This window comes from Lemur catta, chromosome 10, assembly GCF_020740605.2.
Source record: "Lemur catta isolate mLemCat1 chromosome 10, mLemCat1.pri, whole genome shotgun sequence".
Lineage (NCBI taxonomy): Eukaryota > Metazoa > Chordata > Mammalia > Primates > Lemuridae > Lemur > Lemur catta.
In genome coordinates, this window is record NC_059137.1 from 85,381,685 (window position 1) to 85,396,808 (window position 15,124).

At 44.6% G+C, this 15,124-nt stretch overlaps 1 protein-coding gene across 2 annotated transcripts in view; it reads right to left on the reverse strand.

Moving 5' to 3' along the window:
• Positions 1 to 9,125: 9,125 nt before the first annotated feature.
• The window catches only part of BICD2 (BICD cargo adaptor 2), a 51,210-nt gene continuing 45,211 nt past the window's right edge, over positions 9,126 to 15,124 (reverse strand). The window contains exons 7-8 of one of the 2 annotated variants that reach the window (XM_045562291.1): positions 13,070 to 13,280; positions 9,126 to 11,228 (exon numbers count right to left, since the gene is read on the reverse strand). In XM_045562291.1, the coding sequence (XP_045418247.1) occupies positions 11,223 to 11,228; positions 13,070 to 13,280 (217 nt within the window). In that variant the 3' untranslated portion in view covers positions 9,126 to 11,222. Of the gene's footprint in view, positions 13,281 to 15,124 lie in introns of both variants that reach the window. The other variant, XM_045562290.1, reaches the window with a different exon arrangement.

Consider the following 15,124-nt stretch of genomic DNA (forward strand, 5'->3'; position numbering starts at 1 on the left):
TTTCTGTTTCTACGGATTTCCCCATTCTGGACATGCATCTAAATGGAATCATACAATACGCGACCTTTTGTGACTGGCTTCTTTCACTTCACATAATGACTTTAAGGATCATACATGGTGCAGCTTATATTAGAGTTTCATTCCTTTTTATGACTGATGACATTCCATTATATGAATATAACACATTTTATTTACAAAATCATTAGTTCATGGACATTTGGGTTGTTTCCACCTGTTGCTATTATGACTAATGCTGCTTTAAACATTTGTGTACAAGTTTTTCTGAGGACCTAAATTTTCAATTCTCTTGAGTATATACCAAGCGTGGAATTGCTGGATCATATGGTACCTCTATACTTAACTTTTTAAGGATCTGCCAAAGTCTTTCCCAAAAGAGCTGTATCATTTTACATTCCCACCAGCATGTACAATGGTTCCAAATTCTCCACAGCCTTCCTAACACTTGTTATTATATTTCAGATTATAGACATCCTAACAGGTGTGAAGTGGTATATCATTGTGATTTGATTTGCATTTCCTTAATAATTAATGACATTGAGCATCTTTTCATGTACTTATTGGCCATTCACATGAATGCCCTGAAGAAATGTCTATTCAAGTCCTTTCCAATTTTTCAAATTGGGTTGTCTTTTGATTTCTAAGTTATAACAGTTCACCAAATATTCTGGATACTAGATCTTTCTCAAATAAATGGTTTGCAAATATACTTTCCCATTTTGTGGGCTGTCTGTTCACATTCTTGATAATATCATTTGATATACAAAAGTTGTTAATTTTATGAAGCACAATTTCTCTATTTTTTTCTGTTGGTGCCATATATAAGAAACTATTGTCTAATCCAAGATCACAAAGATTTACATCTATCTAAGAGTTTTATAGTTTTAGTTTTACATTTGAGTATTTCATCCATTTTGAGTAGTGTGAGGAAGGGGTCCAACTTCACTCTTTTGCATGTGGATATCCAGTTGTCTCAGCACAATTTGTTGAAGATACTATTCTTTCCCCATTGAATGGCTTGATATCAATTGAAAATCAATTGGCCATAGATATATGGGTTTATTTCTCAACTCTCAATTTTATTCCTTTGATCTATATGACTATCCTTAAGCCAGTACCACACTGTCTTGATTATTGTAGCTTTGTAATAAGTTTTGAAATTGGGAAGTGTTAGTTCTCCAACTTTGTTTTCATTCAAGATTTTTTTGGAGACAGAGTCTCACTTTATCACCTGGCTAGAGTGCAGTGGCATCATCATAGCTCACTGCCACCTCAAACTCCTGGGTTCAAGTGATACTCTTGCCTCAGCCTCCCAAGTAGCTGGGACTACAGGCATGCGCCACAACGCCTGGCTGATTTTTCAATTTTTAGTAGAGACGGGTCTCACTCTTGCTCGGCCTGGTCTAGAACTCCTGAGGTCAAGTGATCCTACCATCTCAGCCTCCCAGAGTGTAGGATTATAGGTGTGAGCTACTGTGCCTGGCCATTCAAGATTGTTTTGCTTTCCAATTCATGGGAACAAGATACCTTTGCATTTAAGTCTTTTTAAAAACATATTTCAACAATGTTTTTAAGCTTCTGGTATACAAGTTTTGCACTTCCTTGGCTCAGTATATTCTTACTGGGGATCTTTCACTTACACTTGCCCCACACCGGGGAGCCTCCCTAGACTCCCAGCTCATCTTAGCCAAGCTGGCTGCCTCTCTGCCCTCTCCTTCCATTCCTTGGGTGTTTTCTGTCACTTCTCTGTTGAATTTCAGTGTTCTGTCTTAGATGCTCTATTCAAAGTATGATTACCTCCTTGCTATTTTGGTTCTTCTCTGCAGACGAGGCGAGTGCTAGATACCTCTAGTCAGCCAAGTTGAAGCCTCTTCTGTTTTGATTACTATAGTTTTGTAGTGAATTCTGAAATATGCTCAAGTATTATTTTTTAAATTTCATTTTCAATTGTTCATTGCTAGTGTGTAGAAATAAAACTGATTTTCATACATTTTTGTATATCGTATCCTCCTATTTTGCTGAACTTGCTTACTAACTCTAGTGTGTGTGTGTGTGTGTGTTCTTTGGGGTTTTCATTTTATATAAAATCATGTCATCTATGAATAGAGATAGCTTTACTTCACCTTTTCCAATGTTGAATAGAAGTGGTGAGAGTGGACATTCCAGTATGTACTGCAGTTAATTTTATGCAGTTATGATTTAATATTGTATCTTTGTTTACATTTCTCTTGATATGAATGATACCATGTACAGTCGGTGTTTGTTTGACAAAGTTTAGCTTTTTATATATGTATATATTTTATGGTAATAATTGATAAAACAGACTAGTATCTACATACATTTTACATATTCATAACAAGCCTTTTCTTATTTTTTTGATATTTCCAGGCTACATTGTTTGTGTTTTTCAAATTGTTCAAATCTCAAAAATATTTTCCAACATATTTATTGGAAAAAATTCACATGTAAGTGGACCTGTGTAGCTTAAACTCATGATGTTCAAGGGCCAACTGTATATTTTTCAATATATTGTGGGTCTTCTCAGGGTTCTATATTAGCCACCATGTAGATATATTACAGTCATGTGTTGCTTAAAGAAAAGGATATGTTCTAAGAAAGGGATCCTGGTCTATAGTTTTCTTTTCTTGTATGTCTTTGCCCACCTTTGGTATGAGTATAATACTGTACTCCTAGAATGAATTAGGAAGTGTTCCTCCTTCTATATTTTGGATGAGTTTGAGAAGAATTGGTGTTAATTCTTTTAATGTTTAGTAGAATTCATCAGTGAAGCCATCTGATCCTCAGCTTTTCTTTGCTGGAAGATTTTCTTTCTTTTTTTTTTTTTTACAGAGTTTATTTAGAGCAGTTTTAAGTTTACAGCAAAATTGAGCATATAAGTACAGAGTTCTCATATTCTCCCTATTCCTACATATACACACCCTCCCCCACCATTAACATCCTGCACCAGAGTGGTACATTTGTCACAACTGATGAACCTACATTATTATCACCCAAAGTCCATAGTTTACATTAGGGTTCACTCTTGGTCTTGTAATTCTATGGGTTTGAACAAATGTATAATGACATGTATTCACAATTATAGTATCTACAGAATAGTTCCATTGCCCTAAAAACGTCCTGCCCTCCACCTACTCAACTCTTCTTCCCTACTAAGTCTTGGCAACCACTGATCTTTTTACTTTCTCCATAGCTTTGCCTTTGCCAGATGTCACGGAGTTGAAATCATACAGTAGTTAGCCTTTCAGATTGTTCTTTCACTCAGTAATATGTATTTAAAGTTCCCTGCATGTCTTTTTATGGCTTGATAGGTCATTTTATTTTTAGTGCTGAATAATATTCCATTGTCTGGATTCACCAGTTTATTTATCTATTCACGTACTGAAGGACATATAGGTTGCTTCCAAATTTTGGCAATTATGAATAAGGTTGCTATCAACATCTGTGTGCAGGTGTTTGTGTGGACAGGGTTTTCAACTCATTTGGGTAAATATCAAGGAGTACAACTGCTGGATCATGTGGTAAGAAAATATTTACTTTCCTAAGAAACTGCCAAACTGTCTCCCAAAGTGGCTGTATCGCTTTGCATCACCACCAGCCATGACTGAAAATTCCTGTTGCTCCACATCCTTGAAAGAATTTGGTGGTGTTAGTGTTCTTAAGTTTTGCCATTCTCACAGGTGTGTAGGTGAGTAGTGGCATCTCACTGATTTAATTTGCAAATCCCTGATGACATGATGTTGAGCATCTTCCAAATAGTTATTTGCCATCTGTATATTTTCTTTGATGAGCTGTCTTTTCAGGTCCTTTGCCCATTTTTAAAATCAGGTTGTTAGTTTTCTTATTTAAGAGTTCTTTGTATATTTTGAATAATAATCCTTTATCAGATATGGCTTTAGCAAATACTTTCTCCCAGTATGTGGCTGTCTTTTCATTTTCTTGAGGTCTTTTGCAGAGGAGAAGTTTTCAATTTTAATGGAGTCCAGCTTATCAATTACTTCTTTCAAGGATTGTGCCTTTGGTGTTTTATTTAAAAAGTCATTGCCATTCCCAAGGTTACCTAGATTTTTCTCCTCTATTATCTTCTAGGAGTTGTATAGTTTTGAGTTTTACATTTAGGTCTGTGATCCATTTTGAGTAAATTTTCCTGAAGGGTGTAAGATCTTGTCTAAAGTATTTTTGCAAGTGAAAGTCCAGTCGTTCCAGCACCATTCATTGAAAAAATGGTCTTTTCTCCATGGTACTGGCTTTCCTCCTTGTCAAAGATCAATTGACTATAGTCGTGTGCATCTATTTCTGGTCTCTCTATTCTATCTGTCTATTCTTCTGCCAATATCACATTGTCTTGATTACTGTAGCTTTACTGTAAATCTTGAAGTCATGCAGTATTAGGCCTCTGGCCTTGTTCATCTCCTTCAGTACTGAGTTGGCTATTTTCTCCATATAAATTTTAGAATCAGTTTGTCAATATCTGTAAAATAACTTGCTGTGGTTTTGATTGGAATTACATTGAATCTATAAATCAAGTCAAAAGAACTGACATTTTGACAACATTGGGTTTTCTTATCCACAAACATGGAGTATCTCTGCATTTATTTAGTTCTTTGATTTCCTGCATCAGTTTTTGTAGTTTTCCTCATACAGATCTTGTATATATTTTGTTAGATTTATACTGAGTATTTCATTTTTGGGGGATTCTAACGTAAATGGTGCTGTTTTTAATTTCAAACTCCACTTATTCATTGCCAGTATATAAAAAAGCAATTAATTTTTCTTTTTTTTTTTTTTTTTGAGACAGAGTGTCACTTTGTTGCCCTGGCTAGAGTGAGTGCCGTGGCATCAGCCTAGCTCACAGCAACCTCAAACTCCTGGGCTTAAGCAATCCTACTGCCTCAGCCTCCTGAGCAGCTGGGATCACAGGCATGCGCCACCATGCCCGGTAACTTTTTTTTTTCTGTATATATTTTAGTTGGCCAGCTAATTTGTTTCTATTTTTAGTAGAGACGGGGTCTCGCTCTTGCTCAGGCTGGTCTCGAACTCCTGACCTCGAGCGATCCACCCACCTCGGCCTCCCAGAGTGCTAGGATTACAGGCGTGAGCCACCGCACCCGGCCAAGAAAGCAATGAACTTTTATATATTAATTATTTTTTGAGACAGAATCTTGCTCTGTTGCCCAGGCTAGAGTGAGTGCCATGGTGTCAGCCTAGCTCACAGCAACCTCAAACTCCTGAGCTCAAGCAATCCTACTGCCTCAGCCTCCCGAGTAGCTGGGACTACAGGCATGCGCCACCATGCCCAGCTAATTTTTTCTCTATATATTTTTAGTTGTCCAGATAATTTCTTTCTATTTTTAGTAGAGACGGGGTCTCGTTCTTGCTCAGGCTGGTCTCGAACTCCTGACCTTGAGCAATCCATCCGCCTTGGCCTCCCAGAGTGCTAAGATTACAGGTTTGAGCCACCGCACCTGGCCTATATATTAATCTTGTATTCTGCAATCTTGCTATAATTGCTTACTAATTCCAGGAGTTTCCTTGTTGTTGATTCTTTCAGATTTTCTACATAGACAATTATGTCATCTGCAAAGACAGTTTTATTTCTTCCTTCCCAATGTGTATACCTGTCATTTCTTTTTTTTTTTTTTTCCTTATTGCATTAGCTAGAACTTCCAGGACAATATTGAAACGGAGTGGCGAGAGGGGACATCCTTGCTTTGTTCCTGATTTCAGGCCCCTCACCATTAATTATGATTACTTATTTTTTGTAGATGTTCTCTATGAAACGGAGGAAGCTCCCCCTCTATTTCTATTATAGTTTGCTGAGAGTTTTACTTTTTAATCATGAACGGGTGTTGGATTTTTGTCAAGTGCTTTTCCTGCATCTACTGATATGATCAGGTGATTTTTCTTCTTTAGCCTGTTTATGCACTGGATTACATGAACTGATTTTCCAATTGTGAACTAGTCTTGCATAACTGAGATAAATTCCCCTTAGTCATAGTATACAATTCTTTTAAAACATTTTTGGATTTGATTTGTTAATATTTTATTGAGGATTTTTGCATCTTTGTTCATGAGAAACACTGGTTTGTCACTTTCTTTTCTCATGTCTTTCTTTGGTTTTAGTATCAGGATAATGCTGACTTCATAGAATGAGTTAGGATAGCTTCCCTCTGTTTCTATGTTTTGGAAGAGATTGTAGAGGCTTGATATAATTTCTTCCTTAAATGTTTGGTATAATTCACCAGGAAACCCATCTGGGACTGATGCTTTATGTTTTGATGGTTTTTGATTATTGATTTAATTTAATAAGGTATACATTATTGATTTCAGATCTCTCTTCCTTTTAAGTGATACCTTTTTTGACCCATTATTAGGAAGTGTGTTATTTCATTTCCTCATGTTTATGAAATTTCTACAATTCATTATTTCTAATTTTATTTCACTGTCATTGCAGAATATAATTTGTATGATTCCAATCTTCTTATATTTCAGACTTGTTTTATGGTTAAACATTATTCTATCCTGGGGCATGTTACATATGCACTTAAGGACGTGTACTTTGTTATTGGCTGGAGTGTTCCATAGACGTATGTTAGGTCTAGCTGGTTTATAGTACTATTCAAGTATTCTATTTCCTTTCTGATCTTCCGTCTCATTTTCTATCCATTACTGAAGTGGGGTATTGAAATTCCCACCTATTATTGTTGAACTGTCTATTCTCCCTTCAATTCTGGCAGTTTTTGCTTCATATATCTTGGAGCTCTTCTGTTTGATACATGTATGTTTATGGTTGTTACAACTTCTTGGTGCATTGACTATTTTATCATTATATAAGCATAGAAATTGGCAAAAATGACCTATACTGAGAGTCAGGATGTTATCCCGGGGAAGAGTGGGTTCAGTTTGCAAAAATCCAGTTAGCTAGTGGTCCCTTTTGTTTGCACTCTTACATATGTGTGCTACACTTCACAAAAACTTAACAGAAAATAAATCTTGAGATTCCTTACTTGCTAATGAGATGAACAAAAGGGATCCTGGGGGAAGTGGGGATGGAATTATTGATTCCTATTGTTCTCTCCACCCAGAAGGTCCATGTCCTGGATGAAAGGGAAGCCTTTTCTGTGGGTGAGGCAGAGTGACACTTGGCATTGCCTCTTCCTGCTCTTTTAGGAGGAGAAACTCCATGTGGAGGAGACCCCTTCACTCCAGGGACTGGGCTCAAGACGGTAGGCTCTTGGATGAATTAGGTGAGCTCACAAGAGCCAGTGCACTTGCCCACGAGAAGTTTCCACTAATAGTATCACACAGCCTTTTCCAGCTCCACTATGTGACACAGTTGAAAGGTGAGCACAGGTAGAAGCAAACCTGATATGGGACATCTGTTCTGCGGGAAGGGCCTCTGTCTGGGCAGAAGGTGGCCCAGTGATTCACCAGGGCTGGCAGGGAGACACCCTATTAACATTTGCTGATAAAGGATAAAAAACTCCCTAAAAAGCACTCGGGGGGGGCTTAGGGAGCTTCATAGTTACTCTTAATAGCTACACGGCTGTGCTCATGGGGTACGAATATGGCCTGTACAGTAGGATGTGCACGTTTTCCTGGATGAAGATCATACTTTGCTAAGAAGTTGACTTAACATTATATTCCCCATATCAAAGGCCCAGTGCTGTGGCCTGGTGTCCACAGGCATGTGTGGTGATGATGATGATGACAGTAAGAACCATATTAGCTACAATCACCCATTGAGTACCTTCTGTGTGCTGAATACCAACGGCTTGACGAAGCTTCACAGCCACCTCTGAGAGAGGAACTATTAATCTCAACTTACAGATGGGGAAGTTGAGACTCAGAGAGGCTAAAGGCAGCCAGCTACCAAATGGTGGTGATTTGACCATGGGTCCAGCTCCCAAGCCTGTGCTGTTGCTTCCAGCTCTAGTAACCTGTGAGAGGTGGGGGAGAAACCACTGCAGGGAGATGGAAGATGGGGAGGGAATGGAGACCACCCCCTCCCCAAGGGGAAGGCTGAGCAGGAGGCCTTTCCGCAAGGATTGTTCCCTCCTGCGGGCTCCTGGGACCCTACCCACTCCACTCGGGAAGCTGTCACTCCACTCCTGAAACTAAAAAACAAGTTCAAGGACCTGGGGCAGGGGTTGTGGGAGGGCAGACTCAGCGTCTGGATGTTTGTACGAATCAAACACACCAACGGGCAGAAGTGACCAGGTTATACAGTGTCCTGGAAAGGGGCCTGCCCTGCAGGGCTCTGCTGCCTTATGCCTCCCTGCTCCTCAGGGCTCTTCATTCAGATCAGTTGAGGGCTCTTTTTCAACCTTTTCCAGGGGTCTGTTGGGACAACAGCCTTTTTTACTCAACTGGAAAGAAAGGTTCAGACTGAAAACAGGTCATGGCAGCCACTACTAGAGGGATGGGATCATCAAAGGAAGCATCGTGGCAACAGTGAGGCCAGGAGAGGGGGATGGCAATGACAGTACTGGTAAAAGTAGGGATCCTGGGTAAGTGGCACGGCAGTGAGACCCTGGCCTGAGATGGCCTTCCAGAGGGAAACGCTAGATGAGTGAAACCACACAGGCCTGACTGAGGCTGTCAGACGAGGAGGTGGCAGGAGCATGCCCCAGCACTTACTGTCCCCAATCATTTGAATGTGCCCAGTATATCTTTGCACATATTCCTACAGATAAATATGGGTTTTGTGTTGAAAAACAGCTAACCCCTGTTGCCTGAATCTATTCATTCCTGGGTTCAGAGAGCAAGAGTTTGGACAGCAAAGGATTCCATATTATCTAAATCCCTGCTTCCTAGCCAGGACAGTGTGGGCTGCTCCTGGTTTTAGTCTACATAAACATGGTGTGTTCTTGCCACTACACTGCTGGGTATTCACGTGTGACGCTGTAGAGGACCCTGAGGGTGCATCCCACACAGCCGCTCCCCGTGCTCCTGAGGACAGACCTCAGGCTGCTTCCAGCTCCCACCACCACGGTTACCTGACAGGCTGGCTCTGTTGTTTGAGGCACTGAATTGCTGGAACCGCAGTCGTCTGGAATAGGGAGTCAAGCAACCACAGAGAACAAGCGTGTGCTTCGTCTTTTTATTATTCTTTATTTATTGGTCCTACCAATGTGACCCTTTACCCAGGCCCACTGTTCCTATGCACACTGGCTTTGTAGACATTCACATCATGTCTGTGCCCGAAGAGTCTTGATTAATTTTTCCTTCCTACTCCTTTTCCATGCTCTGCCTCATTTTCTCAAAAATTGAAGGCATTTGCTTATTATTATTTGTTTGTTTGGGTCTGTGTAAAGGTTCCTTGGCAGGAAAACATGCATATGACTTTAAAATAAAGACCAACATTCAGACACTAAGGTAATGCACAGAAAAAATACAGTACTCAGACGTCATTGCAAATAAATACCCCATACAGATGCAGTTATCTCAAATGTAACAATATTTCTTATGAATCAACACTGTAACAGAAGGTAAAAATAGGAGTCCCTACAACTAGGAATAAGAAATGCTTATTCCAGGAAACAGAATTCTTTTATTCTTGTCATGTATATTATTATAATTTGTCCTTTTTTGGAAGGAGGGAGGACAGTTTTTCTTCCTCCAAGAGTACCAATTTGACCACTCACACAAACCTCACTCAGCAAACAGAACAGGATGTAGACCTGGTTTGCTAAGGAGCTTTAATGAATTCTGTTTCCTGAAATTAACAGTGATTAGTTACACCAAGCAAGAGAGGATATAATGTCTCGCTTTCACATTTGCAAAGAATACTATGGCTAACCCTCATCCCCCACTGCGCATGCCGACAGAGGCCGGCCCTCCTGACACCTTCAGCTCTTCACAAACGTGGCGTTCACACAGCTTGCTCAGCTTGTCCCAGAAAGTCCATTTGGTTCCCAGAGCACACTCACGGTTTTGTGTTTGCTTTTGTTTTCTAAGCCCCTGAATTTGCTAGTAAAGAATCACTGACTAACAGAATTTTGCACAATGACTGTTTTCTTTCCCACAATGAAGATGCCCAGGTCCAGGTGTGAGGCATGCCCCCGCCCCCACCTGCTGGTCCACACTGGCCTTCAGCACGCCCAACAACTCTTCCCTGCCTGCTTTGGAGAATGATCTACGCTGGGACACCTCCCTTAACTGATGAAGGCACTACTGGCAATGATTACTAACAAAAAGGCGTTGAAAGAGAATACCCTAAAAATCGACAACTGTAGAATTTTCTAAGTGTACCACAATTTGGCACAACAACCAGAGTAACAAAACAATTCCAATTTGGAATTTTACTGGTACAGTTGTATAAAATTCTGTTAATCAGTCATGCTTCACAATGTCCTAAAACCCAGAAAATTCTGGAATTTGTAGGTAATACTACTCATTCAATAATTTATCTTTTTTTTTCAAGTGCCTATTACTGTTTTAACCAGAGCAAAGGTCAAGTTTTCTTCTTGTTACATTGAACTATTCCTAAGAATAATAATAATACAATATGAAAAACCCCAGAATTGGAATACCCTGGATTTCTTAATGAACATGGCATTTAAAATCTGTAATTTCAAACATGAACCATAATGCCGTATAATCTAAAAGGCTGCTGGACCACAGCGCGGATACACTCAGCCGAGCTCCTCGCCGGGTCGAAGCCCTCATCTCCACAGTCTAGAGCTACACCCTACGGGCACACAGCTCTGCCTCGTGCTGACGCCAGACCAACACGGGAGCTGAGGCGGACAGCTACAGGACCATGAGCACAGACCACGGCATCTGAGACGGTCTCTATGCGAGGAATTAAAGAAGCAAATATAATATCAAAATATCAAAAGTGCACAGGTCGATCGGATAAAAAAGGAACACGTGTAACAAGGAGCCCCTGTGGTGGGCGTATCCAGTGGGCCCCTGGAGAGCCTGGCAGCGGGAAGCAGGGTCTTCGGCCCATACGGAGGCCTTTCCATGCAGCAGCTCGCGGCATGCTCTACATTAAAGCTTTTTTCCTCCCATTAAAAACTTGGGGAATGCTATTTTGAAAAGAATTGCAGTGGCATATCCAAAAACGTTTCTAAGTGGACTTTTAGGTTGCCCTTCCTTCCTCCACGTGGGCACGGGAGGGAAGGTGAGGGAGCTGCGGTGTGACAGGGCCAGGGGGCCGAGTCCTCCCGGCAGCTACTCTACAGCTGAAAACGGGAGAAAACAAGACAGCGTTAGAAACAGGTCACCCTTCCCTCCCTTTCGTCTGACAACTAAAGCTCTCCACGTGCTGGGAGGGCATGAGCACGTTAGTTGGCAGAAGAGAAGACCTGTGTGTGTTAGGGGGCTGGTGGCTCTTAGCGCCCACAAAGCCCCTTAGGAGTATGGAGAGAAGCTGCGTGCCAGGCTCTCGAGGAGAGGGTGAAGCGGCGTGCAGGGCAGGCATGCAGGCGGCCAACCCACCACAGGTCCTGCGGGGCCAGGGAATCCAAGCTCAGGACAGACGCACAGGGGAGACACGTGGGCCCGTCCTGGAGTCTGGGGGGGACTAAGACACACTGAGCACCAGGGGGAAGAGTAGGCGGGGGCAGACAGCTGTGGCAGAGGGCAACATGGTCTCCTGCCAGATAACGGGAATGCCAGATAACGGGAATCCCCTTTCCGTACGAGACAAGGCAAGCAGCCGGTACAAGAAGAGACTGCAGTTTCAGGTCCGGATGCCCCATGGGGTGACTGGAGAGGAATACTGAGAAAAGTTCTGCTTCAGAACGTGGGAACGCAGATGGCCTGATGCCAAAGCTCTGGTGTGGATGGAGCCTCTGTCAACGGGAGAGCCCTGCAGCTGCCTTTCCCCTTTCTCGGTCGCTATCCCCCAAAATTGCACTAAATAAAGAGAACCAAACACCTCCTACCTGTGAATCCTGGGAACTGGCCCTGGGTGCATGCAAAGCTTTCCCAGCACCAGGCTGGGCTCTGGTTACGACTCTGGGTGTCCCTCAATTCAGCTGAGCCTGCTGGGGCTCAGACTCCAGGCTGGGGCTTCCAAAGCCCTGCTTCTTCAGGTCTGAAGCCCCCTGGACAAAGGCCTGATAATGGGTTACCGGGATCACCCCAAGTACAAAAGGACGGGCTGTGCGCTGAGGATCAAGGTCTGACCAGGCACTTGGAAAGCTTTTCTCATTAAAAAGGAAGACCTAGGCCTTGAGCCCTGGCAATTTGTTACCTCAAAGGCCTCCAGACAAGCATGCAGATCTCAGAAATGAGAAGCTCAGCTCTGGTCTCCCAGGTTGCGGCCAGCTGTGTCTGTGCCAGTGAGTCTGGCCAGCAGAATACAGGGGCTCAGGCTGCTCCTCTCTGGGTTCGGTAGAATAAATTCTACACCTTTGTCCTGAATGTGATTTGCAGTGAGATGGTACACAAACTACGATGTAATTCTTTCCATAAAACTGTGCCAAGTGCAGAGCCGTCCTCTGAGGCCAAACCTTTGATACAGGCTGGAACCTCCTAAAACTGCTTTCTGGTGCTGACATTAGACACATTCAAGAAACATGCAAGTTTCAACTCAGGTTCTACTCCTTTTGGGTGCCAAGGGAACAGGACCAGGACTCCCTCCCTTGGGTTTTCCCAAGGGTGCCCAGGGCCTCTGGAAGACACTTTCACATGTCTGTCTTCTACAAGCACGACAAGCACGTGCAGCTCCATCCCTACCTCAGACCACCCCCCCAACAAGAGAGTAGCTGAGGATGGGGTGCTGCTGAGGAGGCTTTAAGGAGTGAGAAGCGACACAAAGCTCACAGGAGTGTCCTGGTGACTCACGCGCCCCACGCCACCTCGACTAGAATCCTGCCCTCTGTGCATTAGTCACGTTAAGACCAACCTAGTGCCGCCGTCCCGCCGTTGCTGGGTTAGTTGAGTGAAGCGGGCGTTAGCTGCAGCGTGCAGCGCCCTGCAGCCCCTAATCACAGTAAATGCTGTGCTTCTCGCTGCAGAACACCTGGTTGACAGTGCCCTCGGCTCTGTCACTGGCGCAGGCGCATGTGTGACTTACGCTCGGGGTGGCCGGCTTGGCCTTCGGGGCGGCTTTGGCACGGCCACGCCGGGTCTGCTCGTGGTCCAGCTCGAGCAGCTCCAGCCGCTGGGTCAGTGCTAGCTTCTGCTGGATGGCCATGCGCAGCAGCGAGTTCAGTGTTTTCTTCTCGTCCTCAGCGGCTGCCAGCTGCCGCTGCATCTCGTCCAGCTGCGTGATGTACTCGTCACACCTGTGGGGACCCAAAGCGCAGCTGAAGGGCAGGTGGAGATGGGCAGGGGAGGGCAGCCCTCTGACAGCTCCACACGAGAGCCACCTGTCAGTGCGGCCCCTGGGCTGGAGCCTGCACTGAGGGAGACCTGCGCTGGCCAAAGCAAAGGCTTTGTTCAGACAAGCCCCTGACAAGGGTCAGAGGAGGCTCAGGCCCAGGCAGGGAAGCCCTATGAGGCTGGTTTGAGTTTTGTGTTATGGGGGAGGGACTGCTCTGCTCATTTGGCTGGATGTGGTTCCTGTAAAGAGGCTATGTCCCTCAGTGATTCAGCTTTCTCAAAGGGGGTGGTCTTTCCACTTCAAGGCCTTGAGGTGGCTCAGGGCAGAGATACCAAGACATCACTGGCTTCTAGGGTGTAGACATAAATCTGAGCAGGACTGGGCTTGTTCTCAAGGTTAGTCTGTGCTGAGCAACCAACCAGACCCAGGGAATGGTGCATGTGGAGGCCAAAAACAGCCCCATCCTGAAACCTACACCTCCGCTTAACTGGGACACGTCTGCTGCACCCAGGTGCGGAGCTGGGGGAGGGTTTGGTCTGTCCTTGGGCATCTCTCTCCCACCTGTCCCATTTAGGGGCTGAGCAGGGCCTGGCAGAGATGCTGCAACATTGAGTGGGTTCAACCTCGGGGCTCCTGAGGTGGTGGGGGCCATGCAGGTGCTGAGCATGGCTGCACGCTGCCCATTCTGTGCCCTGACCTGCTGTACCCACCTGCCAGGAGCTGGCCCTCCAACAGTGCTGTTCCAGGGACTGTGCTGCCCACAGGGACGCACACTGAGCTATGATCCTCACAGACTGGAAATCTTGGTTCCATCTGAATTAAAGGTAGTTTACAAAGCTAGGGTTCACATGCCACATGTTGAGGAAATGCGGAACTTTTTCCTAAGCTCCAGGAAGAAAGGAAGCTTCTAGAGAAATCCTGGAACTCTTTCTTGTCTGTGTGCCCTGACCTGGCAGGGCCTCCCAGCAGGGAGTGCCCGGGACCAGGCTTGAGAGAAGAAGGCCCTGCAGTCAGTTCTCATCCTGTCTACCTTGGAGCCTCAGCTTTCTCACTCACTAAAAGGACATCTGCTGGGCCCATGGAGGGGCCCGATCTCACCCCACCCCCTCTATGCATTAGGGGAGGGCCCTTCGGTGCAATCCCAACACTGGTCGGCAGGTGGCACTGCCCACCTTTGGAGGGTAAAAAGGCAGGGGCACCTGTTGGGGATTTCTGGAGAGATGCTGGAACTAGGACCTGTCCCACGGAGGCCTCTGAACACCTAGGAAGCCTCACTTCCCAGCCTCGGGGTCTGACTTCCCCAGCCTGGGAGGGGTGTGTACACACAGGCCAGTCCCAGACCAACCCAAAGCCTATCACTAAGAGCCCCCAGCAGGGGAAGAAAGAAAGCTGGTTCCTTCCCAGCCCTGAGGCCTCCTCCCATCATCCCTTGACTGGCAGGGTTGAGGATGGCAGGCGAGTGCCAGGTGGTCATGATGACACAGAGATACAGAGCAGCACAGAGAGGTGGGACCTCAACAGGGGACCCTGGCTGTGACCTGCTCACACCAAGAGGGGAATCTTTCTTCTGAATCTGCAAACCTAAATGCAGACTCTAGCTTTGTGGCCAAGTTCTTGGAGAGCACACTCAGAGAATAGGCCAGAGCTTGTTTGTCACCTGTCAGCCCCAAGTCAGCCCCTACAACTATGGGTTCCTAGGGGAGGGGAGGTCAGGCGCCCCCACTCACCCTCTACAGCTTTACACTCTGGCCTGTCCGCTCCAGAAGCCTCTCTCCTCAGCCCTTCTGCCTCTCAGCCTCCTTATAT